The sequence below is a fragment of the Neopsephotus bourkii genome, unplaced genomic scaffold (assembly GCF_033783945.1).
Source record: "Neopsephotus bourkii isolate Nb327-2 ecotype Australia unplaced genomic scaffold, CSIRO-AGI_Nbou_v1 NB_359, whole genome shotgun sequence".
Lineage (NCBI taxonomy): Eukaryota > Metazoa > Chordata > Aves > Psittaciformes > Psittacidae > Neopsephotus > Neopsephotus bourkii.
The window spans coordinates 948,739-975,501 of record NW_026900865.1 but is presented as its reverse complement, the minus strand read 5'-3'; the positions used below and the strand labels follow the sequence as shown (position 1 = coordinate 975,501).

Sequence of the window (26,763 nt, the reverse complement as noted above, 5' to 3'; positions counted from 1 at the left end):
TGGTGCTGAGGTGGTGTATTCTCTTCCCTTGTTGTTTCCTTTATCATTACTATTATTGGTGGTAGCAGCAGTGATTTGTGTTATACCTTAGTTACTAAACTGTTCTTATCTCAACCCGTGGGAGTTGGTTCTTTCTGATTCTCCTCTCCGTCCCTCCTGGAGTAGGGGGAGGGCAAGAAGGGGGGGAGTGGGGGGAGTGAGTGAAAAGCTGTCTGGCTGGGTTTAAACCACGACACCCTGTTTAAGGAACATCCTACTTCCACTTCCCGCCGTTTCGCCGTTTCGCGGTCCCCTCGCCTCAGGGCCGACGCTCCCTCATCCCCTCAGTGCAGGATAACACCGTGACTAGGCCCCGACGCTCCCTCATCCCCTCAGTGCAGGATAACACAGTGACTAGGCCCCACCGCGTTCTCACCTTCGTGCGGGGAGCAGCTCGGCCCGGCCGGGAGCCGCCGGGGCGGTGCTTCTGCCGCCCCGCCTTCCCAGCGCCGCTGCAGGAAGCCGGAAGCGGCCGGGGCGCTGGGCAGGCAGGGCGAGAGGTGGCTCGGTGCGTGGGGCCGGTGGTGTGCGGGGGAGGCTGCGTCGGTGGTGGGGTGGCCGATGGCGGCTGCGCGGAGAGAACCGCGGCTCCTCGCCGCCGCCGCGGGGAAGCGGCTCCCTCCGCGCTGTCTGCGGGGTGAGGCGCTTTCGTTTTCCTGGGGCGGCGGCGGGGCCTTCCCGGGCGCTGCCGGCGCCCAAGGAGGGTGGCGGACGTCGGCGGAGCCCCCTGAGGCAAAAGCAGGCCTGGCTGTGGGGGCAGCCCCCCGGAGCGGCCCCGGGCCGGAGTGAACGAAGCGGGGGCTGGCCTGTAGCCTCGGCGGCATGTCTGGAGCTCGTCCCTTGCCCTGGTTCTCCATGGCTTTTATCGTGGCGAATGTCGGCAGGTCGCGACCCGTCCAATTGGTTTTGTAATTGGAAGGGGGCGAGGGGAAGCCAAGCGAAGCATATGTTCACGGTGGTTTGTTTAAAGCGTTCCTCAGGTAGCAGTGTCGCCTTTATGTTTGTAGAAGTTGCTAAACTTTTACTTCAGGAAGGATGTCGTGTTGTGGAGATGAGCTGCTGCACCGTGCCCTTCGCACCCGTATGAGTGCGGGGCTGGCTGGTGGCTGGGATGGGCCTGTGGTCTCCCATAGCTTTCCGGGAGCTGCTGTCACTGACAGGAGGCGGAGTCCTCCCCCGTTACGGACTGGAAACGCCAAGAGCAGTGGTGCTGAGCAGCACTGGAGCCAGGCTTGGCATTTGCGTTACGGGCCTTTGCATGTCCTGCTTCGTGTGCTTCAGAGCAGCACCTTGTATAGCCCGGGGCAGGGTGTCTGGTAATTGAGATACTGGCTTTTGGACTGGAAAGTCCCGGGAGGAGATTAGATACAGGAAACAGGAACTTTGGCGGGGGGCATTTCCTAGGCTAGGTTTCCTTTTTTTCTTAGAGAGGGCATACAGGAAGTGTAAAACCGTTGTGTTTACCAGATTCTGTGCTTCTAACATAACATTTATTCAGAACCTCAGCACTTTGCCTGTCTGCTTTGGTGGCAAATGGGATCTTGTTTGTAGGCAGAAAGAGCCTTCACTTTCACTTCTTCAGCTGCCCTACTCTCCTGCAGAACTTGTACGTTGCAGCTGTTAACAGGGCTTTGTGTGCTTATCCCGCGTGCCTGAGGTAGCAGCACACTTTGTATGAATTAGAAGCAGTCAGTGCTTCTGCTTCAAAGACTGGGAGTTTAAAATGTCACGGTGGCAATGCAGCCTTTTTCTGTTACAACCACCCCTGCTGGTAAATAAAGAAGTCGTATCAGCAGAGCAGGAAAAAAAAACACCCAAAAAGCACCCCCCAAACCCTTGCAGTGCTAATGAGGCATGGGGGACAGTAGCTCACACTGCTGGTAGGAGAGAGAACTAGGCAGGTATGAGGAACTTGTGACTCATCTAGGATCAGACTTAGGGCCATAAATGAGATTTGAAAAAATAGAAAGTTCAGCATTAAATCTATTGACAGGACCAAACATACAGCTATATATATATGTGCGTTTTAATATGAAACTTTGTGAATTGATTTAGGAAGGTAATGGAAAATACGAAATCCCAGCCAGCTGAATCAAGTCAGAACAAGCAAAGATCAGTTCTGAATCAAAGTAGGGAAATCAGAGGAGGTCTAACACCTTATGTAAGTTATTCAAATTATTATAATTTGAAGACTGAAAGCTAAATGAGACTTTAAAAGTGAAAACTCTGCCAGAACAGTGTAGACTTTATTATTATTATTATAAAAATACTATTTTGACAAAAAACAAAAGGAAGGTCATAGTACAACACTGACTCTGGTTTGGCCCTGGATTAATACTGACATAATTATATCTATAGTTTTATGAGTGAAAAACCCAGACCTTGAGAACCCATTAGTGACTTGCTGTTTTATTGGGTTGTTTTAAAATCCATTGGATTCTATTCAAGCTCATCTGTTTTGTTGTCACCCACTGAGCTTCATGCAAATTTAATTTGAAAGTAAGAAAGTAAAGGGATGATCTCATACATAAACTACGTCATCTTTATCACTTCGGGCAACTTAATAATTCAGTCTGCTAAAATTTTTAGCATTTGAACACACATCAGTGAAGAAACTCTGTTTACTTGATCCTCCTGCACGTTTCCTGTCTGCTTAGAAAGGATTCATCATGTTTCTGCTTCTTGGAATGAGTTTAACGAATATTATGCTGAAATACATGACAAAATATGTGCTTACTGGCTGCGTGCGAACTGGCTTGTTGCAAGCAGAGTTCTAATTATGAAGAACTTTTTAATTTGGAGATTTTTCAAGTGATTTACAGAGTGGTCTATGCATTATTTCCTTGCAGACCTCTTGCTTACCTCTGTGTCTGCATTGTAGATAGCTCTTTGGCATCTATGGTAGTTGCCAGCTGGAAAAAAATTGAATTGTTCTACTATTGCAAATTGTCACAGTTAACTGAGAATTGTAGGGGTTTGGGATGTGCTGCTGCAGGTTTATTTGGTTCAGATTTGAGGTGAAACTTTTTTTCCCTTCTCTGTATTAAGAACTTTATCTAGATTTTGAAAATGGTGTTGCTGCATGATACCAAATGTAGAGTGATGTGTGAAGTCTTTGCATTGTGTTGTTGAGTTCTGTATGCAACATGTCGTTACCTGGATGTTCTGGGACAGTTTTGCAAGAAGCTCCACATCTTATTGTGAGCAAATAGCTGAATGGAAGTATGCAATCTGCAGTCGCTGTGCATAGAGAAATGTGTTCAAAGATAGGAGACAATTCCTGTGTCTGTGTCATGGCATGGGTGGGATCAGGAGCAGCGCAAAGGTGGTGCTTCAGCGGGTGGCTGGAGCAGGATGAGGGTGCAGTGCTGTGGTGGCTGGCCTGCAGCTTTCTCTGCTCTCCTGTAGTACACGCCATGAGGCTTGTGCTGGTTTCGTCCTGTGTGCCAGAGAGCCCTCAGAAAGCACCAACCATCTTCTTGCAACAACATGCACAGGAAACTGTCATTCTAGGCTTCGTTTCTTTTGAGTATCAGCTGTTTCTTATTGGTTAACACAGGCAGATGCAGGGGTCTGCTGCCAGACTTGAGGAAAAGCTGCTGCTGTAAGACCTTACCCTGGAAGCTACATATTTGATCTTACAGCCTTTCAGTAGATTTAATGGCAAAATCAGGTTTTTTAATTAACCCAAAAGGAATGGCATTCACCTGGAGCTCCTACTGTTTTGACAGGGGGGGAAATTCTGGCAGTCCTAATACTGTTTTTAATAATTTTAATTTAATCAAACATTTTTGTCTCTTTCTTTTGAATCTGTGAAAACCTGAGCATCTGGTAGTTCACATTTCACGAAGGTTGAGCAATCCAGACTGTCTCGCTAGAAAAGATGTGACATTCCAAATGTGAAGTTTAGACATGGGAGAAATGTTCCTTAATTTCTTCCTGTGGTCCTAATGAGTAGCTGAAAATACTTGTGTTAACTTGTGACTTTTATCTAGCTCACATAAAATAGCTTTTCATAAATAGCTAATCTGGTTCCTTTACAGTTGTACTGAAGTGCAATTTCCGGAGCCCAGGCAATCTAAATAAGCAAATGTGTGTGTGTATATAGATATATAAAAGATATATACATGTATATATATATCTGCATCATCTCGTATATATTCTTTGGCATGTATACCCAATAATGGAATTGATCCCAGGTGTTACTGATTTTCAAGAGACCTTGTGCATGTGATTTTCACTCTTTCCTAGTCTGCTCTTGTGATACCCCACTTGGAGTACTGTTTGCAGTTCTGGTGTCCTCAACATAAGAAGAACGTGGAGCTGTTGGAGCAAGTCCAGAGGAGGGCCATGAGAGCCTCCTGTGTGAAGAGAGGTTGAGAAAGTTGGGGCTGTTCAGCTTGGAGAAGTCTGCGTGGAGACCTAGTAGCAGCCTTCCAGTATCTGAAGGGGGCGTATAGGGATGCTGGGGATGGACTCTTCATCAGGGACTGTAGTGATAAGACAAGGGGTATGGGTTTAAACTTAAAAAGGGCAAGTTCAGGGTAGATATAAGGAGGAAGTTCTTTACTGTGAGGATGGTGAGGCACTGGAACAGGTGGCCCAAAGAAGTAGTGAATGCTCCATCCCTGGCAGTGTTCAAGGCCAGGTTGGACAGAGCCTTGGGTGGTATGGTTTAGCATGAGGTGTCCCTACCCATAGCAGGGGGGTTGGAACTGGGTGATAAGGTCCTTTCCAACCCAAGCCCTTCTGTGATTCTATAGTTTTTGTTACTGTAGCATTAAATACCTGTGTACAACAGAAAAGGGATTATAAAGCTTTTACTTTTCCAGTTGATTTTTTAAACAAATTTTGGGGGGTAAAGTTCTCAAATGCAGAGAGGTGTTGTGTCTATGGCAGTAGTTTGATTGTTGAGCTTGATTTTGTTTGTTTCATCTTTTATTCCTCTAGTTGGTTGTTCTTAATTATTTCTGTATGTCTTTGGAGTTCTGGTTGAGTTGGAGTTTTGTTCCTCCTAATTAAAATAAGTTCCTTTTGTGTATTTTACTAAATTATAATTCCATGTATTTAACTTTTTGTTTTTAAGGTGAAAAAGAAAACTGTCTAATCAAAGAGCAAAGATGCAGAGCACTTTGAATTACCTCTGGCTGTTGTCTGACATCCTAGGGCAGGGAGCTACTGCGAATGTTTTCCGGGGCCGACACAAGGTTGGTGAGGAATTGCTAATCTGAGTAATATATAAAACTGATTTTTTTTTCCGTATGGGAGTCGTATCATGAAATCAACAAAAAATACTCAAGATTTAAGCCTAAAACAAATATATCTTTGCTGTTATTAATTCTTAGCGTTTAGTTGTTAACACTCATCCAATTAATTGAGTTCTATACAGTAATTTCTGTGGATTTGTTTCCAATATTGTACTGTTTGTCCTTGTAAAATATGAAATGTAATTAAGTATCCTATGATTCATTCCTCTGTTTTTTGGTTTTATGGAAAAAATACTCCTCGTTTAAGAATTTAAATAGCAATGAAAGTTTTAATCAGTTTTTGTTACAGTACATGATATGTTGGTTTTTTTCTTGTTTAAATTACCTTTTCACAGTTTTCCCCTGTTATTTAAAAACCCTTTTTTTGTGATTTTTATTATTTTTCAATATTCTTGATGTATTCTTAACATATTATCCTACTGGATGGAGTTGCTGTAGTCTTTGGCCTTAAGTCAATGTTTCATACATGTCTAGCACACCATTTTCTTCGTGACATACCATTTTTATTCAGTACAAAATAGGACATCTTTGAGGAGTTTTGCCGTGCAAATGTTATACTGATGTGTATATTGTAACCTGAGTGAGGAGCTAAAATGACCTTACTTGTGTAAGTCATTCTGTTCCTATGAACTTCATGGTATATCTCACAAAATGAAGATAAGAATAGTGAAAATAATGTTCTGTTACAGTAATGTCTGTGTGAAATCAGAGTGAAGTTATATAAAAGCTACAGTGCTTTCTATGTTCCACATTTAACCATGAAGCAACACTAAGGAATAATAATAATGTGCTTTTCTGTTAGTGGATTTCCTCACAGAATGATTCCCCTTTAAAGCTTACGTTTTCATGCTTGCACCTCTCATCAGCCTCTCTAGTCTGAGTGTGTGACCTGCAACTTGTCAGTGAGAAAAAACTTTTAGCTGGGCACCAGTAGTGCATATAAGTGTATTGTATAACAGGAAGGCTTTGTCCTTAGCCAGAATCTGTCACCCACATGGCTGCTAATGTATGCTTATTCCTAGAGTGGTTTCAGGGAGGTACTTGGCCCTAAAAGGGACCGGAACTACACTCTCAGCTGGTGCTGTGGGTGCCTGAGCATGTTGAGGCTTAGTCCCACTTGAAAACTGAAGTCTGACTGAGCTCATGTCTGTGCTCCTGTTACTTATTATGGGGGTTTGAATTGCTTTAGGATTTTGCATGAGTGGTATGTAGTGCCTGACACTGCCTTCTTTGCAAAAATAAAATACTGCTTTATGAGCATAAACGGAACAATAAAGAAAAAGAGCAGTGTTCAGCTTCTTAAACTTGCCTCTTAAGCAAGCCAAGATTCTCAACTGCAGCATGTGTGTGCCTCTTACTGATTGATGCAAGTGGCCTACCTCTTGCTGAAATTTTATTTTTCAGCAAAATACATGTGTCATTCTTAAACGTGAAGCCCTTCTTATGCTAATTGTTCTTTGTTTTTAAAAGCACTTAGATTTTGTGGGCTAAGACCGTGTTTCCATTCTGCTAGTCTGTTTGCTTCTAGTCTATGTTAGACTAAACCAGGATATACACAATTTTTTTTTTTAGTAGAATCTTAATTCTCACCTTGTGCAAAATGCTATTTTGAACTATTTGTAATCTGGGCGTGCTCATATGCACAACGGAGCATCTCAAAATGCTCGGATAATGGCATATATACATTTACAGACTTATGCTTCTGTTTAATTAGTAATTTGTCTGTTTTTAACAGAAAACTGGGGATTTATATGCTGTCAAAGTTTTTAACAGTCTAAGTTTCCTTCGTCCTGTGGATGTTCAGATGCGGGAATTTGAAGTGTTGAAGAAACTAAATCATAAGAACATTGTCAAGCTGTTTGCCATTGAAGAAGAGGTAATGAATTGTAGTTACAATCTGATGTGCATGGTAGTAACTGTGGTACTGTCTTTTTTCTTTATCCTTAACTATAGAGGATAAAGCTACATTTTTAAAGAATGGTAACATATATGATGATATAAGTACTCTGACCCAACCACCACTGGTTTTTGTTGTTGTTGTTGAAAGAATATGCTTGCACAGATTATGGTTCTTCAAAGCCATCTTGAGAAGCCGTTGTACTAAGCTTAAATAAGGATTTTTAAGCTATCTACATGTATGAATATTTAATACATACTGATAGTGGGAGGTGTGTCAATAATCCTGATAATTTGATGCTTTTGCTTTGCAACCAGCTAAAATAATGACATAGGACATGTAGAGCTGTATGTTAATATGGATTGCAGTTGTGCTGAGAATGAGACTGGTCAGCTGAAATGACCCAGATGCTGAGATTAATAAAGAGGAAAGAAGGACAATTGCTGCTCTCTGCTCTTCTGTGCTGTAGTTCTTTACTGTGAGAGTGACAGAGCACTGGAACAGGTTGCCCAGGGGGGTTGTGGAGTCTCCTACATTGGAGATATTCAAGGCCCGACTGGACAAGTTCCTGTGTGATGTATTTTAGGTTGCCCTGCTTTTGCAGGGGGGTTGGACTAGATGATCTTTTGAGGTCACTTCCAACCCTTGGGGTTCTGTGATTCTGTGATTTGTCCAGCTATCAATACTGCTGTCAACCCTCTAAGTGCCTAGAACTTGAGGCTTTCTTAAATTTTTCCGCCATCTCCAGGTTAAAATACATGAAACAATATAAGTAAATAACCTACGCTTCTTTTGAAGATCTCCAGAATGGGGTTTTCTATCTAGTTACAGATTTTCTTTTATATTTTTTTAACTAAGATCCTGTGGTTATATGTAATTTCTGACATTGTTTTCACAATAGTCACAGGCTTACCCTCTTAATTTTATTTTTTCAGACAACAACTAGACACAAAGTACTAGTTATGGAATTTTGTCCGTGTGGGAGTTTATACACTGTTTTAGAGGAGCCCTCTAATGCCTTTGGTTTGCCAGAGTCTGAGTTCTTAATCGTTTTGAGAGATGTGGGTATGTGGATTTTGTTCTTTGCTCTTTTTCCTAATTTATTGACTGAAACAAAGTCATACCTGTTGTGTTTATCTTGAAATGGCAAGAGATGAGCAGTTTGAATGACAGTCAACTAACTGAGCAAATGAGTATGGTCATATGGAGTCACATCTTTTGCTTATGTGTAGGTGATATAGATAACTGCATTAAGATGACATTGCTGTTTAAAGCATTGCTATAATTCTTTGTCTATTTCAGAATTATTTGTCACATGTTAGACTAATGCCCAGTGACAATCTCAGAAGAGTCAATTAGAAAAACAGTGAGGCTTACCTGTGTCTGCCTGTTATAGAATTATTGTTTGTTACTTTAATGGTAAGATGTTGCCGAGAGCAGGAGATACTGTAAATTCAGCTGCTTGGAAAAAAAGAAAGTAAAAGTGTTTACAATATTCTCTGGTCCTGCTCTTTTTGTTAATTGAGCATCCCTTTTTATGTCCGTTTCCCAGTGGGAAAGTAGAAATGTATGTCTTCATAGCCTCAGTTACAATTCAGTGCTTATGCAGTTTGTGTCAAGATGTATACATAAATTCTGTATTATCTTCTTTCTAATGGAAGTGGCTGGGATGAATCATCTCCGGGAGAATGGAATAGTGCATCGTGACATCAAGCCAGGCAACATAATGCGTGTTATCGGTGAAGATGGTCAGTCTGTTTACAAACTGACAGACTTCGGTGCTGCAAGAGAACTGGAAGATGATGAACAATTTGTTTCTCTCTATGGCACAGAAGAATATTTAGTAAGCTCATATGATTTCACTTTCTCTTGAACTGTTTGAAGCCCAGGGCCATTTGTGATGAGAGCTGAGTAGGTGAAGGTTGGACTGTTTGGAATTAGTTTTACAACTTTAATCCTTTTTCACGTTAAGTCATGCCAGGTCTTCCGCTGATCTGAGCACAGTAGCCTTTAGATAATTTCCAGCTCCAGCCTCCATTGCTGCCTTCTGTGAGAGAAAGAACAACAGTATTTTAGTAATGAATTTCTTTGCCTTTATCTCTATGGGTATGTTTCAGGTTTTATTTGAGCTCTTGTGTGATGTTAAGTGTAGTTAAGATTCACTTGATGCCTTAGTTAACTGAAGAGAGGCAGGCAGAGAGGCATCAATATAAGCATCATAGGCATAGTTTTCTTCCTGCCGTGTTTTCCCCCATGCAGTATTGTAACTGATAGTCTCCTCTGCTATGGATCTTTTTCTAATTTGGTTTCTTTTGTTTCAGAGTCATCTGGAGGAATACTGGCTTTCACCTCTTTTTTCTTTAGTGGTGTTTTATTCTAATAGTCAGCATTTAGCTAAAATTTTATATATTTTTGTAGACCTTTAATGAAAGTTGTATTATACCTAGGAACACTTTTGTGCTATCCTGTCAGAATAATTTAAGCAAATTCTTTGATACAAGATAACTTTGCTATTTGATTAAAAATCTGAAAGTTTAGAATGACAGATTACCTTGCTGCAAAATGGTAGATTTGTATTGTTCATAAGCAATTCCAACTTCTTTTTTTTTCCTGCTTTTTTTTTTGGCTTTAGCATCCTGACATGTACGAGCGAGCCGTTTTGAGGAAAGAGCATCAGAAAAAGTACAGAGCAACAGTTGATCTGTGGAGCATAGGGGTGACCTTTTACCATGCTGCAACAGGGAGTTTGCCTTTCCGACCCTTTGAAGGACCTCGTAGAAACAAGGAAGTGATGTAGGTAATTTAGAAGGAGAATTTTATCTGTTTGTAAAATAAGTCAGTCCATGACATGCTTTTTCTCAAAAATCCTATGCACACATAGTAAACATTAAAATAGTGAAAATATTTAGGGAAAAACATTCTTTAACTTCGTGGTTTAACCCCACTAGGTATCTAAGCATCAGACAGCTGCTCGCCCACTTCCCTACAGTGGGATGGGGGAGAGAACTGGAAGGGTAAAAGTGTGAAAACTCGTGGGTTAAGTTTAATAAGAAAACAAAAGTTTAATAAGAAAACAAAAACCACTAAGAAAACCACACAAAAAAAACCCCAGCAAGTCCAACCCCCCCCCCCCCCCCCAACTGAAAGGAAAACACAACCCAGAAAAACAAATTGTGTAAAAAATCCCCTGTTCCTCACCATCAGCCAACTGACATTGGTTCAGTCTCTGGCAACTGCCATCCTGGAAATTCCCCACCCAGCTTTTATTGCTGAGCATAATGTAATATGATAGAGGATATCCTTTGGGGTCAGCTTCCAGTATCTCCTTCCAACTTCTTGCCTGCCCCCAGCCTATTCACTGGCGGGTAGTGTGAGAAGTAGAAAAGGCCTTGATGCTGTGTAAGCACTGCTCAGCAGTGGCTAAAACACCCCTGTGTTATCAACACTGTTTTGGTCAAATCCAAAGCACAGCACTGTATGAGCTGCAATGAAGAAAATTAACCCTGTCCCAGCCAAAACCAGTACAAACATTCTGCTTCAACAAGGATTTTACTGTGTTGCACTTTAAAACCTGAGTTAAGCAACAGAGCTCCACCAAAATACTGATGTTTTTCCACATACCTTTCTTTCACCATGGTACTGGGCTGGTCTGTTGCACTGTGGTATATATCACTTGGTTATTCAGGCAAAATCATGGCATTTTTAGACAGATTTCCAGTGCTGCAAATTTTTGTTGTCTTTTAAGTGATTGTCTTTCCAGGCAGTCTTGAAATGCGTGCACTACCTGTGAGATTTAAGTTTCTTGAGTAGCATGGTTGTGGACAGTGGCTGAAGATAACAGGAGCAGCTCCTGACTATGAAACTGAAGTTGTGTCTATGCTGTGCTGTTTGGAATTGGTTCCTGTTTTGCCTTAGTCTAGTTCTATTTTGTTGTTCTGTGTGTTGCATTTAAAACATAAAGCAGGGTGGTACTTGGGACCTCTCACAGGCCGGTGACATTTCCGTCCTGGTACTCCTTGCAAAGCTGATTTCAGTTTTCTTACTTCAAGGAACTGCCCATCTTGTGATTGTCTCACAGGCATCGTTGTTGTATCTACTTGAGAGATAAGCCAAGAAAATGTAGTTTGTATGTGCCTTGTCCTCCAAAAAGAGAAAGCACAACTAAAATTTTCTATTGCAAGAAGCCTATTGCTTCTGATTTGTTTAATGAGAAATTTGAGAAATACTAGCCTGGTCAGTGCAAGGTTAGACAATGCCAAATTGTGTGCCAATTGCTAAACGTTTCCAAGTTAAAGTAATTCCTCAGAGTCTATCTTCTTTATCCCCAAGTGACTTTGTGTGGCTAAATGTCATCTCTTGCCACGGAATATGTTAGAAGTTAGTCATGTAAATGCCTAATTTGAACAGCCTTGGAAATCTGACTCCGATTAATTAAAACTTGTACAAAAGAAAAAAAATCAGCTTCCTTCAGTGATTCCTGAAATCTCTCCTCAGTTTTTCCCAAACTTAGGTAGACAAAGATGTTTCTCGACACAGCCCAAAGTGTTTAATTTTCATTGTTTACTGTTTTAGCACCACTCTCTGTCAGTTTGAAAGTAAAGCTTCCGAGTTATTGCACCACCTACGAATTTAGGCCAGCCCATTATTTCTATTTATATTATTGATGCCTTTTGAGGATCAGTTACCATACCTATGTATGTGTAAGAAGTAGTAGTTGAAGTCTGTTATTTTTATAATGTATCACAGGTACAAGATAATCACTGAAAAGCCTTCTGGTGCTATTTCTGGAGTACAGAAAGCAGAAAATGGACCAATTGAGTGGAGGCGGGAGATGCCTGTTTCTTGTAGTCTTTCGAAGTAAGTTTGAACTTCTCACAAAATGTTTCAACACTACTTGATTGGGTTTTTCCAATTATTCTCTCAGGATTGCATCTTTGGAACAGAGATCTGACTGCTGCAGTTGCTTTCTTTGAACTCTTCAGTAGGTCAGTACAGTCTACTTTTAGGTTATCAAGTGTTTTTTCTTCTCATCCATCCAAGTAGTTTCATGGTTGCTAATTTACAAATGGGCACCTGAGAATCTGAAGTGGTATGAGTAGAAGAAAGATTATAACTCTATTTTCTCCACCCTGAGGAAAGTCTGAAGATTCATTTGTCCAAGAATGTGACTTCAGACATTACAAAGATTAGGCAGTAGGAAGGAAATGATAAGAAAAGACAGTTCAGAGACTTGCATTTTTGCCATGGAGGGGGGAAAAAAATCACATCAACACATTTTAACATTTTTTTATAGCATCTTCTACATTTTTTTTATCATCATATGTTTGCTTCATGTGTCGTAATCCTCAGTAGGAAGAGCCATGGAGGATCTAAGATGTCAATATGATCTTAAAAACACCTCCCATAGCCCATTTACCTATTTATCTTCCTGAGAGTTCCTCAGTATTTTAAAGTTACTGCTCTTACATGGTAAAGGGAGAAAGAAATTGTTCTGTGAACAGATTCTAGAAACAAATGTTTCTGAAAGCCCAATATGGGGATTCCTAAAGGGTGTAGAGTGAAAGTCTTGTTTATATCCATGTATTAGTTTATAGTGTGCAGAACTTACAGTTTATATGTATTTTTCATGATAATGCTCAGTTGTTTCCTTTTCTTATTCCATATAATTGAAGTGCTTGAAATAATAACTGAAGCAGACTTTATTAAACATGTGTTCATGCTAATATTTTCAAGTAATATTTGAACAGTATTTACTGTTATATGTTTAGTACTAAAGTGAGTTTGAGTACAGCATCCACTGACCTCTAATGGGGCTGTCTGTCAAACCGTTTTAAAGCAAGCTCCGGTGGCTTATAAGCACACTGACAACTTTGAAGAGGTTGTTCATGATAACACAGGAGTGGGATCCATAAAGTTTCTTGTGATTCAGATTTACATTTGTGAGACAAGTAAAATGAAGTGTTGCAATTGCATATAAGGTAAAAAGATCCAAGTAAATCCAAGTTGTCTTCTGTTTTCCTGATGTCCTCTAGGGGTCTGCAAGTACTGCTCACACCTGTCCTTGTGAACATTCTTGAAGCAGACCAGGAAAAATGCTGGGGGTTTGACCAGTTCTTTGCAGAAACGAGTGACATACTGCACCGAATGATAATCCACGTCTTTTCACTACAGCAGATGACCTTGCACAAAGTTTATATTCACAGCTATAATACGTAAGTGTTCTTGTTCTCTGTTTTCATTACTGTGTTTTCCTTCAGGCAAATTGTACTGTGAGCTCAGATCACCACTGTTACAAATCCAGCAGCCTTCCCTTGTCAGTTTATCTGAGGAAGCTTGTAATTCTCCTGTGCAGTCCCCATCCATAGAAGCCTTTTGAACAATAATAAACTCACTAAAGGTCACATCAGTTGATCTTAAACTTGGTGTTCATCAGTGACACAGACTTAATCCTTGATGTGTTACAGTGTATGTTCTTAATGGATGCCAGCTCATCCCACATTTATGTACCTTACTTACTGACAAAGTAGTTTTCCAGAGACTTGTGTTTAGCTCTCTCTTTTCTTATCTTGTCCTCAAGAATACAGAAGGTGCACATCAACTGTGTCTGACATACAAAGCTCTTACTGGGGCTCTGAAGTTGTAATTGGTACAATTTAGGATCCTAAGTTATATGGAGTTCACTTTATGGTCATCGAGTGCTGATGTTAAAAACGATAACATCTGGTGTACGGTTTGATACAAAAATGAGTGTCTTTTCTCTGCCATACTTCAGATAATACAGAGGATGTGTCATCCGCTGATACACGAACAGTTATTTAATAAAATGTGTAAATACAATTCTGGCCTTTTTCAGTTTTTCTACTGTGTCATTTTTATTTTGAAAGAGGCCAAATGCTATTTTTGCAGAGAAATCTTGCCTGGAGCTCAAGCTGCTAGTTGTACTTTATTTTTAAACATTTATTTTAATATTATTTACCTTCATGATTATTTATATACTAGCTGCAGTATTAAGAGTGCCAGTGGGCTAGTGCTGCACAGGAGGCGTATTTGTCCTTCATGTTAGTGTGCTTAAGGTTTTTCATTTGTGGGAGGTTTTGTTTGTTGGGTGTTTTGGGTTTTCTTCTTTTGGAGATGTGGGGGAAGAAGAGGTTTGTTATAAATTATTATGCCTAGTATCCATTGACTGATGGTAATAAAACACCAGAATGTCTTTGATCTTCCTTCTCACTCCTGTTTTGGAGATAATCTGGCTGTCAGTTTACAGGCTGAATTTAAGGTGTGTGCTTTTTGACATTTAAAACACCAGAATTTTTCTTGGAGAAACCATCCATCTCCTTTGAAGAAATGCATATGCCTGAGGAAACAAACGTATGCTTCCTTTATCTCATCTGATGCTGCCCAGGCCAAAGCAAGTTTGTTTACACAGACATGCTTTGGTGAAAAATCAGAGGTAGAAAGGGAAGCTTGATATTTTGCAGGAAATAGTATTTGTTTTTGTAACAGAGCAAGCTTGGGCAGCATGCTGGTTTTTGTTCTGCTTCTAAGTCAAATGTTTTATGTGTACAACTAGTTCTTAATCAGAAGGAAAAGAGATATTTATCAAAGTAATACAAAATCTGAATTATTGAACTGTTGCAGTGAGTCTAACTACTACTGAATGTATTGTTTGTATTATAGAGCTACTATATTTCATGATTTGGTCTACAAACAGACAAAAATACCATCTCAGAATCAAGAACTGATATATGAAGGTCGGCGCTTAATACTGGAGCCTGGCAGATTGGCACAGCACTTCCCCAGAACAACTGAAGAGAATCCTATCTTTGTAGTAAGCAGGGAACCTGTGAACATTGTTGGATTGATCTATGAAGAAGGTATATGAAAGCCATTTCTCCTTTCTTATCTTCTGTAAATAGACTGAGTTATTTAATTACTGTTTTATGGCTGTTACATCGTAGAAATAGTGTTTGAAAGTTTTCTCTTTTGATACCTGAAGTTCTAAGAATGCCCTTGTTCCCCCTATGCCCCCCCCCTTTTTTTTTTATTCCCCAAAAATGCTGAATATCTGGCATGTTTGTTCCTAGTGCTGGGTACCTGAGCATCTTTGTGTTAAGTGGGGTCTATGGAGTACTGAAATATTTTGAAGCATGACACTTTTAATAAGTAGAAAGGAAGACTGTAGGATGTAATTCAAAGCTGGCTCTTTTGTTCCATTACTCAGTAAGTGGAAGTTCAGGTTTTGACTTCTTATTTTTTAATGTCATGTATGTGGTTAGCCTTTCAGTTAATAGGAGGTCTTAACACCTTACCTTTGCTTGGAACATAAGGTAATGCCATAACAGAAAAAAAGAAAAAAGTAAGTTTTTACATTTATCTCTGAGAGGCTTATAGAGGACCCTGTGCCAGACCCCTTTTGTGTAAGAGATGAGCTGGGGCTATGTCTGCACTTGAGAAGTCAGTAGTGCTTTTGTCAGTGTGTCCTACATACTGACTGCTCTACGCAGCTGGTACTTGCACAGAGGTGCTGAAGAGGGTGGGTAGGTGAGCTGTTTGTTGGAGGATCAACAGCGCCTTTGTATTGTGTCAGAGCTTTCTAAAGGAGTCAGTGAGTGTGAGAACAAAGTAGATACAGCTGATAGAGGCTACCCTAGATTTCAAAAAGCCATTTGCTGAAGTTCTGCCCCTAAGAGTCTCAGTGAAACCAAGTATAAGATAAGAGGGAATAGTCTCCCACGTAGGCAAACATAGGGCTGAACAACAGAAATAAGTGATTGGTTTTCTCAATGGAGAGACATCGATAGTGGAGACCTACATGAAATCTGTGCTGTGAAGCATGTTCAAAAGTGAGCCTGGAAAAGGAAGTGAACGAGTTCGCTGAAGATACCAAGTCACTTAAAGTGCTTAAGACAAAGGCTGGTTTTAAAGGTGTGCATGAGAACCACGTTAAATTGAAAGGCAGTAACAGATTAGATGAAAATCTGTGTTGATACACGTAAAAACCAGTGCACAGCATGGGCAGGGGAAACAGTCTGAATTTCTGAAGTCTCCTGTGGAAAATAATAAAATGAAGATGTTTGTTTTGTGTTTCAGTTTTACTTCCTAAAGTACATCAACGTTATGATTTGGATGGGGATGCCAGTATGGCTAAAGTGAGTAATTATGATTTTAATTTATAGATCTGTGTCACATAATCATACTGAAATGAAAGCTACTTGATTTTCAGATGAATAATGTTAATGTTAAAAAGAGTTTTAACATGCTAGTGAGGATTCTGATTGACAGAAGAGTATTTATTAACAAGAGCTCCAAAAGTATATCAAAGCCATGCTTTATGTACAAAAAGTTTGTATATTAAAAAACAAACTAAAACAAAAAAAACAGGCTTCTAAAGTCCAAGTGCTCTGGTACTGCGTAATTCAGTGCTTGCAGGGGAAGGAGATGGTCACTTTGGAGATCTGAAGTTAGCTAGAGGATTCATAACATTCTGTCGTGGTGCAAAACTTAATATAAGGAAAATAACTTTCCTCTTTTGATAGAGAGGGGTCTCTAGGACTCTGCAGAGTTGAATTTCTTTTGCCTTTTGTAAATTTTCAGAATCTGGGAGATACGTAGAAGTCGTTTCATCCTTTTGGTCGCTTTTCTAGAACTACTGGATGGACGCATTGTCATGCTTTGACTTTGTGGCCACCATTTATGCTATGCCTATAAAATACTGGCTGCTGGCAAGCCTTGTATTCAGGCATGGTAGTCCTGAAAGCATATGTCTCTTTGAACACCAGGAGTCTTTAAAATTAATGAAGATAAAGTCATCAGTTTACATTAATGAATTAAAATATTGTAAGTTATAATTTCCGAAACTTTGTTCACAATTCTAAGTAAATCAGCAAATTTGTAAGTGGAATTAGGTGAATGAAGAGTCCCTAGCCTTAGAATTTAAAAATATGCCATTTTTAAGAGTCTCTTTTAATGCATGTGTTTAATTCCTAAACTGAAGAAATGTACTTGTGACTTCCCAGAAATTAAAGTAAATCCTAAGAGTAAGTGGTGTCATTTTTGTTTATAGAGACATTTTCATCCCTTACAGTGGTTAATTGGTTTGAAACAATTGTGAAGAGAATGCCAGATTAGTACTAATGTTTGTGCTTTCCACCAGGCAGTAACAGGTATCATCTGTTATGCCTGTAGAGTTGCCACTTCCTTGCTGCTTTACCAGGAGCTGATGCGAAAAGGAGTACGATGGCTACTGTAAGCAACTGATGGAATTTCATTGTACTTGTTTCTTTTTTTTTTTTTAATTGAGATATGCCTTTATAATCAATCCATAATTCTGTGATCTCCCAGTATCTTGGGAAGTTTTCTTTACTCCTTGAATATGAATAGGCTTTCCTACTTATTTCCTTCTTTCTGTCGTTGAGGAAACAAGCATCATTTTTTTGGCAATGAGGTTTAGGTATTTGCAATTTTGCTTTCTTTGGTAAATAATTTAAGTCTAATGTCTCGTAACATGGAGGTACAGTTCAGCAGCTTACACAGGATAGTTCTATAGGAAGATTATATTAATGCATCTCTAACTCATAGGAATTCTTACTAGCAGTTACTATTGTAGGCATATTATTGTATTGCTGATTACTGCTAAGATGGCAGTTGAATGCTTTCCCTACAGACTGTTGCTTCCCTTTTTAGTGAAATAATCAAGGATGATTACAATGAAATGGTTCACAAAAAGACAGAGGTTGTCATCAGGCTGGATTTCTGCAGCAGAAACATTGAGAAAGCTGAGAAAATGTGAGTAGAAGCACTATACTGAATGCAATGACTTTTTAGTATCTTTGATGACAATGGTATTAAGTTACGTTTATTTTCAGGGGTTTTGTGTATAAAAAGTTTGAATCAGCATGGATTTGCTGATGGCATTGACTTAAGCAGATTCAGTATTATGCTTTGCACAAATTAGAATGTTTATTGTGTGGCTTAACCTAATGGGAGCAAATAATTACTACTAAGAAGTAATTGTATGTGTTCTTTTTCTTATTTCTTCTCTGACTTAGCTCATCTGCTGTTGTTGACTTCAGAAGCTATAGTAAAGCCTGGAAAAAGCTACTCAATTCTTTAATTAGTGTTTTAGTGCCTTTGTCACTGAGATTGCTTGTGTGTGTTTATTAAGGATGACTGTTAAATACTGCCCCTTTCACAGATTTAAGATGTTAGCATTTTGTGCATGGAAGAATTTTAATGTTGAAATGCAACATAGAGCAGCTGAACAAAAAAAACCCCAAAACCCAACAAAAAAAACCCCAACCCAACAGAAGTAAAGAACCAAAACCCACAAAACAAACCCACCAAAAACCCACAAAACCACCAAAAAACAAAGCTACATTAGGATGTCACTAGATCAGTGATACCAGTATCACTGTGGGATACTGCACATAGGGATACCAGAGGTAAACTCTACAGGAAATACTACTTCTGTCATTGTTTTAAGTGCCTGGCTGTTATATTATTTTTGTTTATTTTGGTTAATTCAGAGGGCAGAGGTCTGTATCACAGAATCTCACTGTTGTACATATGGACCCATTTAGTTCATTATAGCAGAAAGTTTATTATAGCACTTTAAAACTGGAAAAAAAAATTAGGGAGGAACTGAAGAATTACTACTTTTTAGAACAGAAGACTTCCAGGTTTCAAAGACCACAGAAGACACTTACTTCTCTTGTTTTGTTTCAAGGAAACAGGTGGTTTTCCAGTGGTCAGACTCTTCTGCCCTACCTCTTTTCACTCAAGGCGGTCTGTAGGAGAAGAGATTGCACCATCAAATGCATCCTCCAATTTCATTTATTCTGTCTCATGATCTTTGTTGCATCTCCAAGTCCCATGCAATGCCCAGCTCTCAAATTCTTTTCCACTTTTAAAGTGCCTTTACAGTGTCCTGTTCAGTCTTCCCATAAACTATCATTGGCTCCATCTTTATGGGAGAGAATAAGGTGTGTTACTCTTACACAGTCTGATACAGACTCTTCATGGGATTCTTCTACAGTATTTGTTTTCCTATTCAATTTACTGCCAGGATCCCCCAAATGCTGTCTTGGTCATGGGATTTTCTAGACTTGCTTCCAGGCTGCTCTGAAAATGCACATGTCGACAAGATGATTGATGCATACATGTTGGAACCACTGCATTTGCAGAATAGACTTAAGAATAGACTTAAGCCATGTTGGAGGTGCTATGCATTGCAAATTGAACATCTTGTATGTAGTAATTGTAGATACCCAAGGATTTGTCAGATTTGCTGTGTGCATGCCAAACGTGTACAAAATGACACAGGCTCAAAGAGATTTGCTTAAAAAAAATACCCCAAACCAACCAACCAACCAGTGAAATTAGCAAAGTTGATAACTAGCAAGGTAATGGCTCTGTAGCCTAGTTGCAGATCATCAGGGCTGTAATCTCAGCTCTTCTTGAAGCTAGTTAGTTGACATGACTGGTTCTTGTTTACTCTGTTTGGTTCAGGTAGCTTCTTCATGCTTTCTGCCATGTCTCCGTAGAAGAAAGCCACTGAGAGCTCAGAAGAAACTGCTGTAGGTTCTGATTTGTGACTTCAGTGCATTCAGCAGTATCCCAGAGAATAATGGAATCATACAATAGTTAGGGTTGGAAAGGACCTTAAGATCATACAGTTCCAACCCCCCTTCCCTGGGCAGGGACACCTACCACTAAACTATGCCACCCAAGGCTCTGTCCAGCCTGGCCTTGAACACTGCCAGGGATGGACCATTCACAACTTCCTTGGGAAACCCATTCCAGTGCCTCACCACCCTTACAGTAAAGAATTCTTTCCTTATATCCAATCTAAACTTCCCCTGTCTAAGTTTTAACCCATTACCCCTTGTCCTATCGCTACAGTCCCTAATGAAGAGCCCCTCTCCAGCATCCTTGTAGGCCTCCTTCATATACTGGAAGGCTGCTATGAGGTCTCCACGCAGCCTTCTCTTCTCCAGGCTGAACAGCCCCAACTTTCTCAGCCTGTCTTCATACAGGAGGTGCTCCAGTCCCCTGATCGTCCTCGTGGCCCTTCTCTGGACTTGCTCCAACAGCTTCATGTCCTTTTTATGTTGAGGACACCAGAACTGCACACACTGCTCCAAGTGAGGTCTCACAAGAGCAGCGTAGAGGGGCAGGATCACCTCCTTCGACCTGCAGGGAGCAGCAATTTGGGAGAAAAAAAATGAAATATGCTCACTTGTGAACTGGAGCAGTTCTTATTTTCACAGGAATTTGCTATGTGTTTGCATGTGGTCTTTCAGCCTCTTATGGAAAGACAGGATATTCAGTTTATTTGACTTCAGAAGGCTTAGATGGAGTTAGCAAAGCTCCTCTTGTTTGCCCTCCCTTTCTAAGGCTATGCTTCAAAGCATGACAATGCATAGCTTTTATTTGAAAACGTGAATGAAGTATTGAACTTGAGCAGAGTGTGTATTTTCTGGAAGCAGTTGAGCTGGTTTTGATGATGTTTTTAAAAACAAAATGTACCTGAGACTCAACAGGAAAAATACTGTCCCGAATGACTTATTTGGGACTTGAGATAATCATATGGAAAGTGTCAGTATGAGCAGATGGTGCTACTAACCCAGCCTCAAGGTTTTGGTAACTCAGCCTTTCCAATAAGCTTCCACAGAAATGCATTTTGGTGCACTGGAGTATTTGTTGTGTGTCATTGACTTCTTTAGTTTGGTAACCTTTTAAAACTTATTTGATGAGAGGAAATAGTTTTACACTGCCTGCTGAGTAAAAGTAATGAATAAGGAAGTCAAGAATGGAAGCTTGAAACTAAAAAGCAGTTAAAGTGTAGGGAAAAAAAGGATTTTTTTTCATAACTAAAATATTTTCATTATTAGTGGCCATTTAACGGTGTCAGTGTTTCATGGCTCCTGCTCGACAGACACTGTATTCCGTATAAAAAATAGTTACTGTTACAGTAGATTCAAGAAATGTTTTAAGTGTGTTCACTGCTTGTTTTTAACTGTGCATTTTTTTGTGGCCAGATACGAGAATCTGATGCAGATCAACTTGGAAGCGTCGGAAGTGGATGAAATTTCAGAGATCCAGACAAAACTGTTGCGTGTAAGTTATCTTACAAAGCCTGTGTCATTCTCAAAATGATGTTTATAAAGAAAAAGCCAAATACACGGTGTTTTCTGTGAGTAACAGAAATGCCAACATCAGAGATGATTCTTACTTTAATAATGCCATGCTTTAGCTGCTTTTAGCAAAGCCTAGACAGATAATGGACATATTTCTTCAGTTAATGTCAGTGAAGTAAATGGGTCTATAGCATTAATGTGCTCAGTTTGTTTTCAGCCTCAAGGAATTTTTCCCTTTACCTAGTGGTAATATTGAACTTTCTTGCTCTTATATAGCTCTCCAGCTCTCAGGGCACGCTAGAAACTAGTCTTCAAGATATCAAAACCAAACTTTCTCCAGGTGGTTTACTGACTGACACCTGGGCAAATCAGGAAGGCATGCATCCAAAAGACAGGAAGTGAGTAAATTGTTTAAATATGTATTGAATTTTACATTGTTACATAGTTCTTAAAACTCATCAATACATAACTTAAGTTTATATATAGAAGATCTCATTTTCTTCCTTTTGTCACTCTAGTCCAGAAAGGCTGCAGGCGCTGCTGCGTTCCATCACAGATATTTATTATCAGTTCAAAAAAGACAAAGCAGAACGAAGTAAGTAACTTCTTTGATTCATTTTTAACACAAACTGTAATATAAAGGTCAGGTTAGTCCTTGTTCCACTAGGAAATTAGGAATCGAGGGTTAGTCAGCAACAGTGAACATGTTTGTACATCTTTCTCAGTAAGGCACCATCTTAAAGCCCATCTGAATGAATCACCCATATGAATGTATCACCACTATTAATCTCATAAGCTTGAATTGCACTTAGTGGAGTTTTACATAAATACAACTAATAGAATTAAGCTGGTAATGTCTGTCATCTGCTTTGATCCTAGGGCTTCCTTATAATGAAGAACAAATTCACAAATTTGACAAGTAAGTTTTGAAGTTACCTTTGGTAAGTAGCATGATTGCTTTCAGGTCCTTCAGGTGCTCTTGCCAATAACCTGTTGTAAATTATAACCTCTTCGGGATTGCTTTGTGAAAAATTGCCTTTAAATATCTTAAATACATAGGATATAAGGTAATGAGGTGCTTTCTGACACTGGAGTTTCATCCCTGATAGACCTTCTAAATGTAGATGTGAAATACCTACATACTTATGAAATACCTGTTCATTTTCTAGGCATTAACTGTCTTCCAGGAGATATATTTTTGCTCCTGTTTTTTAGGGAGGAATAAGCCCTCAGTAAGAGTGAAGTGACTTTATAACTGAAGATAATTTTCTACAGGTGAATGAAATATGGGCTAGCTGAATGAAATTCTAGAGCAATTTAATCTTTCAGGAAGTATAGCAAGCAAAATAAATTTTAATGCAGTTCTCCATGCCTGTATAAAATTGTCACTTGAGAGGTGGCCACATGAAGTGTCTGTATGTAACTTGGGTGTCTGGACTCCCATTAAACTCCACTGACTAACTCTTGAGCAACTGTTAACAGATGCTCTGCTGATGTTGTACTTGTCTCAGGTTTGATTCAGTTCCATACACAGATGCTTAATACTAATTAAGTTATTCTCCTAGTGGCTGACCAGTTGAGTGGTTCCCTAGACTTTGCTGGATGCTACAGGAGTTCAGACACTGCTTCTGTAAAATTCTGCTGTTGCTGCCAGATTACAGCTAGAAAGCTAACATGTACAAGGCACTGGTATTCCAAAAACTATGCTGCTTGATTTTCCCAAAGAGAAAGCTAAATGGGATAACTGCCAAGTAGAGGGGAGGTTACCTTGAAATAAAGGACAGTAGGGGCAGGAAAGACAAATTTGACATGCTGAGACTTAGATGCATCATTGCCCTGCAACAGCGAGGGATTGAACTTAATGTGACAGATACTACAAAATTACTGTTCATATTATGTTCTTAAGGATATGGTTGGAAAGAAGGCAAGCACTGGGATGCAAGCCATGGCTCAGTTTAAAACTGCACTCCCTTGGGCAGATTAAAGAAATTTTAGGGCTTTTTCTACTACTCAAACTGTGTCATTGCATTAATATGTGATATTTTCATGGGTTTGAGTACTGGCATATTTTCTACCACAAGTGTCTCCTTATGACTGTTCAGGTATCTTTGAAATCCTACCTACATCTTATTGAACTTGATTCACCCTAGAGAGAAATGACAGTGGTTTTTGTTAAGAACTGTTTGCCTTTAGCAACTGAGGCTGGCCTTTGTAATATTTACCCCTAGACAGAGAATGGAGCAGCACTCAACTAGGTTTGTTTTTTTTCTGGTTGAATATAGGTATGCATGCTTGATAACAGTCCAGTTACATGGTAGCCAGAATGTGATTAACCAATAGCTATCAAGCAAGACTGAACAAAATACCAGAAGCAGGTATTGGACTGTAGTGTCCCAGTATCCCTTAGTTTCACTTACTGGCGCAATGCAGAGCATGATAAGGGAATAAGTAGACTGGGATTACTGTCTGCAACACTAAACAGAACTGGGTTTCGGTTTGTTTTCCTGTCCTTATCTGCTTGCTTTTTAATTTTGTCGTAAGTGTAAGCTGACATAAGAATCCTGTGGTTTTTCTTCTTGCATGTATATTACTCAGCACAAAAGATTCTTCATATATGCTGGAAGTTCCAAGTATCTGCAGAAGGCAAATAAGAAATAATAAGGATTTCTGTTGTTTCTATTTAGAATCCCTTTTCCTTAAATATATCTGCTCAGATAAATACTGACTCAGAGAAGACATTTTACCAGTTGTTCATCTAAAATTATTGCAGCTAAATGCTTCAAATAATTTTTTTCCTCACTGATAAGGCATATTTTTGAAACATGAAACTGTTAGTTCATGCATTGTGTTGGATTCTTACACCTTACAACCACATGCATAAAGGTGGCTGAAGGGATTTTAAGCCCGTATGCCTGTTCTCCAAGTTTCAGTAAGTAAATCAGAGGAATGAAGTTTTGAAAGCAATATAACACTGTTTGGTTGTTTCTGTGTTGCAGGCAGAAGCTGTATTTGCATGCTACAAAAGCCATAACTCTATTCAAAGATGAATGTGTCAGCAAGTATGATACATTTCTGGACAAGGCTGAGGACTGGACAAGGCAAGCTGTTGATTACTATTTGGTCATGTTCACTGCACCACTTTTATACAGGAAGCTCCTAAAAGAAACCATTTTTTCTTTTAGGAAAATGTTTCACACAAGGAAGCAGTTACTGGCTCTCACCAATCAGTGTTTTGATATCAAAGAAGAGGTATCCAAATACCAGGATTATATAAATGAGGTAGAACACTTCAAAATTCTGTAAAGTGTTTGCATAGATAAAACTGTTCCACATTGTTTAGTGTCATTAGTGTTGTTTATAGTGAGTCTTAAATGCAGTCATATTAAAACACAGGCTGCATGGGTGTAGTATTCAGATGATAGTAGCTTAGAATCATAGAATCACAGCATGGTTTGAGTTGGAAAGGACTTTAAGGGTCATCTATTTCCATGATGTTGGAGTGGCCTGGAGAGTGGTGTCATTTTTGGAATCCTGATGAATTTGGAGTTTGGGGGGGTTTGGGTTGTTGGTGCTTTTGGTTTGGTTGGTTAGGGGTTTTTTGTGGGTTTTTTTTTTGGGGGGGGGGTTGGGGTTTTTTTTTTGGTTTTGGGGGTGCAGTTTTTTGGTAGTGTTAGCATTCCCCCCCAAAAAATCTATGCAAATGGATGTGGGTTCATTGGGAAGTGTTCTGTGTAACTGTTATAATGGTATCTGAGCATCTAAGGGACTAACTGAATACTCAGGATTAAATACACTGAAGCATAAAAACAATACTTCCATATGCAAGATGAGGGGATACATGCTCAAGGATGCATGCCAGTGCTGCTGGTACATGAAAGAAGAGGTTTTGTTAAAATTTGGACAGTGACTGTGCAGGATGGAAACTTACCAAAGTGCCTCAAAATTGAGATAATGAAGGCAGTAATATTATTATTGTTTATAAAAGAAAGAAAAAATGAAAGAAGAGCACCTGGCAGGCATAAAGCAATGAAGGAATGGTAGAGAGCAGCATTTTACTTGTTACTGGTTTGTATCTAGTAGCACCACCAAAGGCAGTTATTGATTAGGATCCTGTTTCCTTAGGGTATCTACAAACGTAACAAATAGATAATTCTTCCTTTTGAGAGTTTATTATGAAAGTATAAGACAGTTAAGAAGATAGAACAAATTGGGAAACTACAGGTCATGTCAATAAAAAACTTGTGATGATCTCAACTTGGGGAATATCAGCCACCTTAATACTGTAATGATCTTATGAGGCATCACAGCAGTGGAGAATTTGAAGAATTTCAAGGTGGACATCAAGGTATACGTGACAACTTAAAACTTACATTTCCTTTTATCTATTACAGTTACAAGATGCTCTGCCACAGAAAATGTTTGCAGCTTCCAGTGGGATGAAACATACAATGAATACAGTCTATCCTAGCTCAAACACATTAGTGGAAATGACTCTTGGGTGAGAAGTTCTTAATTGGATTGATGCAGTATTCTGTACCTGTTACACAAATATGGTTGACTTAGTGATTGTTGCATTAAGACCAATAATTTTATATTTCAGAGAAACTTTATATTGCTAAAGTGATGGTGGCACAGACTTGGAAGCGAGTAGGGGACACTACTGATGTATCATTTTAGTAAATAACCAACTTGTTATTTGTTCCTTCTTTTGTATGTAATAAGTTGGTGGAAGCCGTAAAACTGTCCCTATAAAAATGTTAACCTTTTTCTGGCTTCTTGTTACTACAGTATGAAGAAACTAAAGGAGGAAATGGAAGGGGTTGTTAAAGAGCTGGCTGAGAACAACCACATTTTGGAAAGGCAAGCAATTGTTTTCCCTTTTGGGGCTCATACTAGGAGCTGGCTTAATTTGATATATTTTGTAGATCCAGAACTTACATCAAAGGATGATTCTGTAGTCTCTTTTGAACTGCTGATCTGAGGTGTACCCCTCAAAAAAGTATCCAATGCCTTGAAACATTACTGTAAAATCATACTGATGCAGCAGTTGTGGCATTTTTATGTCACGTTACTTACATTTGGCTAGAAAAAAAAATCTGCTGCACAGATTAATTCTGAATTTAAACACAGTGCTGTTGCAGATCCAGTGGTGTCTTTTGCCTCCTCACTTTTAAACATATTTTTTAACAACTGTGGAATTGTACCAATCCAAATATATTATTTTGTAAATTTCAGATTGCTTAAATAAAGTAAGGAGAAAGAGGCCAACATATTTCTGAGAGGATATTGTTATCATAACTGTTATACAGACTTGTTGTGCAGACCTGTTGTTATACAGACTGACTTTGCTTTTTTTTCTGTAAAAGTAATGATCTCCTGAAAGCTTCAGAGTGAATTGCTGTAGAGCTGAGTTTGGCGTCAG

At 39.4% G+C, this 26,763-nt stretch overlaps 1 protein-coding gene across 5 annotated transcripts; it reads left to right on the top strand.

The window, feature by feature from the left end:
• The first annotated feature begins 408 nt into the window (after window positions 1-408).
• On the top strand, window positions 409-26,614 carry TBK1 (TANK binding kinase 1). 5 transcript variants are annotated; one of them, XM_061348499.1, is made up of 20 exons: window positions 410-547; window positions 5,126-5,246; window positions 7,042-7,182; window positions 8,139-8,268; window positions 8,865-9,046; window positions 9,836-9,996; window positions 11,950-12,060; window positions 13,236-13,415; window positions 14,881-15,077; window positions 16,294-16,352; window positions 17,357-17,448; window positions 17,887-17,988; window positions 21,243-21,321; window positions 21,618-21,739; window positions 21,860-21,936; window positions 22,221-22,260; window positions 24,338-24,439; window positions 24,524-24,620; window positions 25,733-25,839; window positions 26,130-26,614. In XM_061348499.1, exons 2-20 carry the CDS (start codon window positions 5,160-5,162, stop codon window positions 26,320-26,322), a joined length of 2,259 nt encoding a protein of 752 aa, XP_061204483.1. In that variant the 5' UTR covers window positions 410-547; window positions 5,126-5,159; the 3' UTR covers window positions 26,323-26,614. The 5 variants fall into 5 exon arrangements, 4 of the variants coding, with proteins under 4 accessions (XP_061204486.1, XP_061204483.1, XP_061204485.1 ...); XM_061348501.1 differs by lacking the exon at window positions 410-547 and adding an exon at window positions 653-676; XM_061348500.1 differs by lacking the exon at window positions 410-547 and adding an exon at window positions 1,473-1,825.
• Window positions 26,615-26,763: the final 149 nt, after the last annotated feature.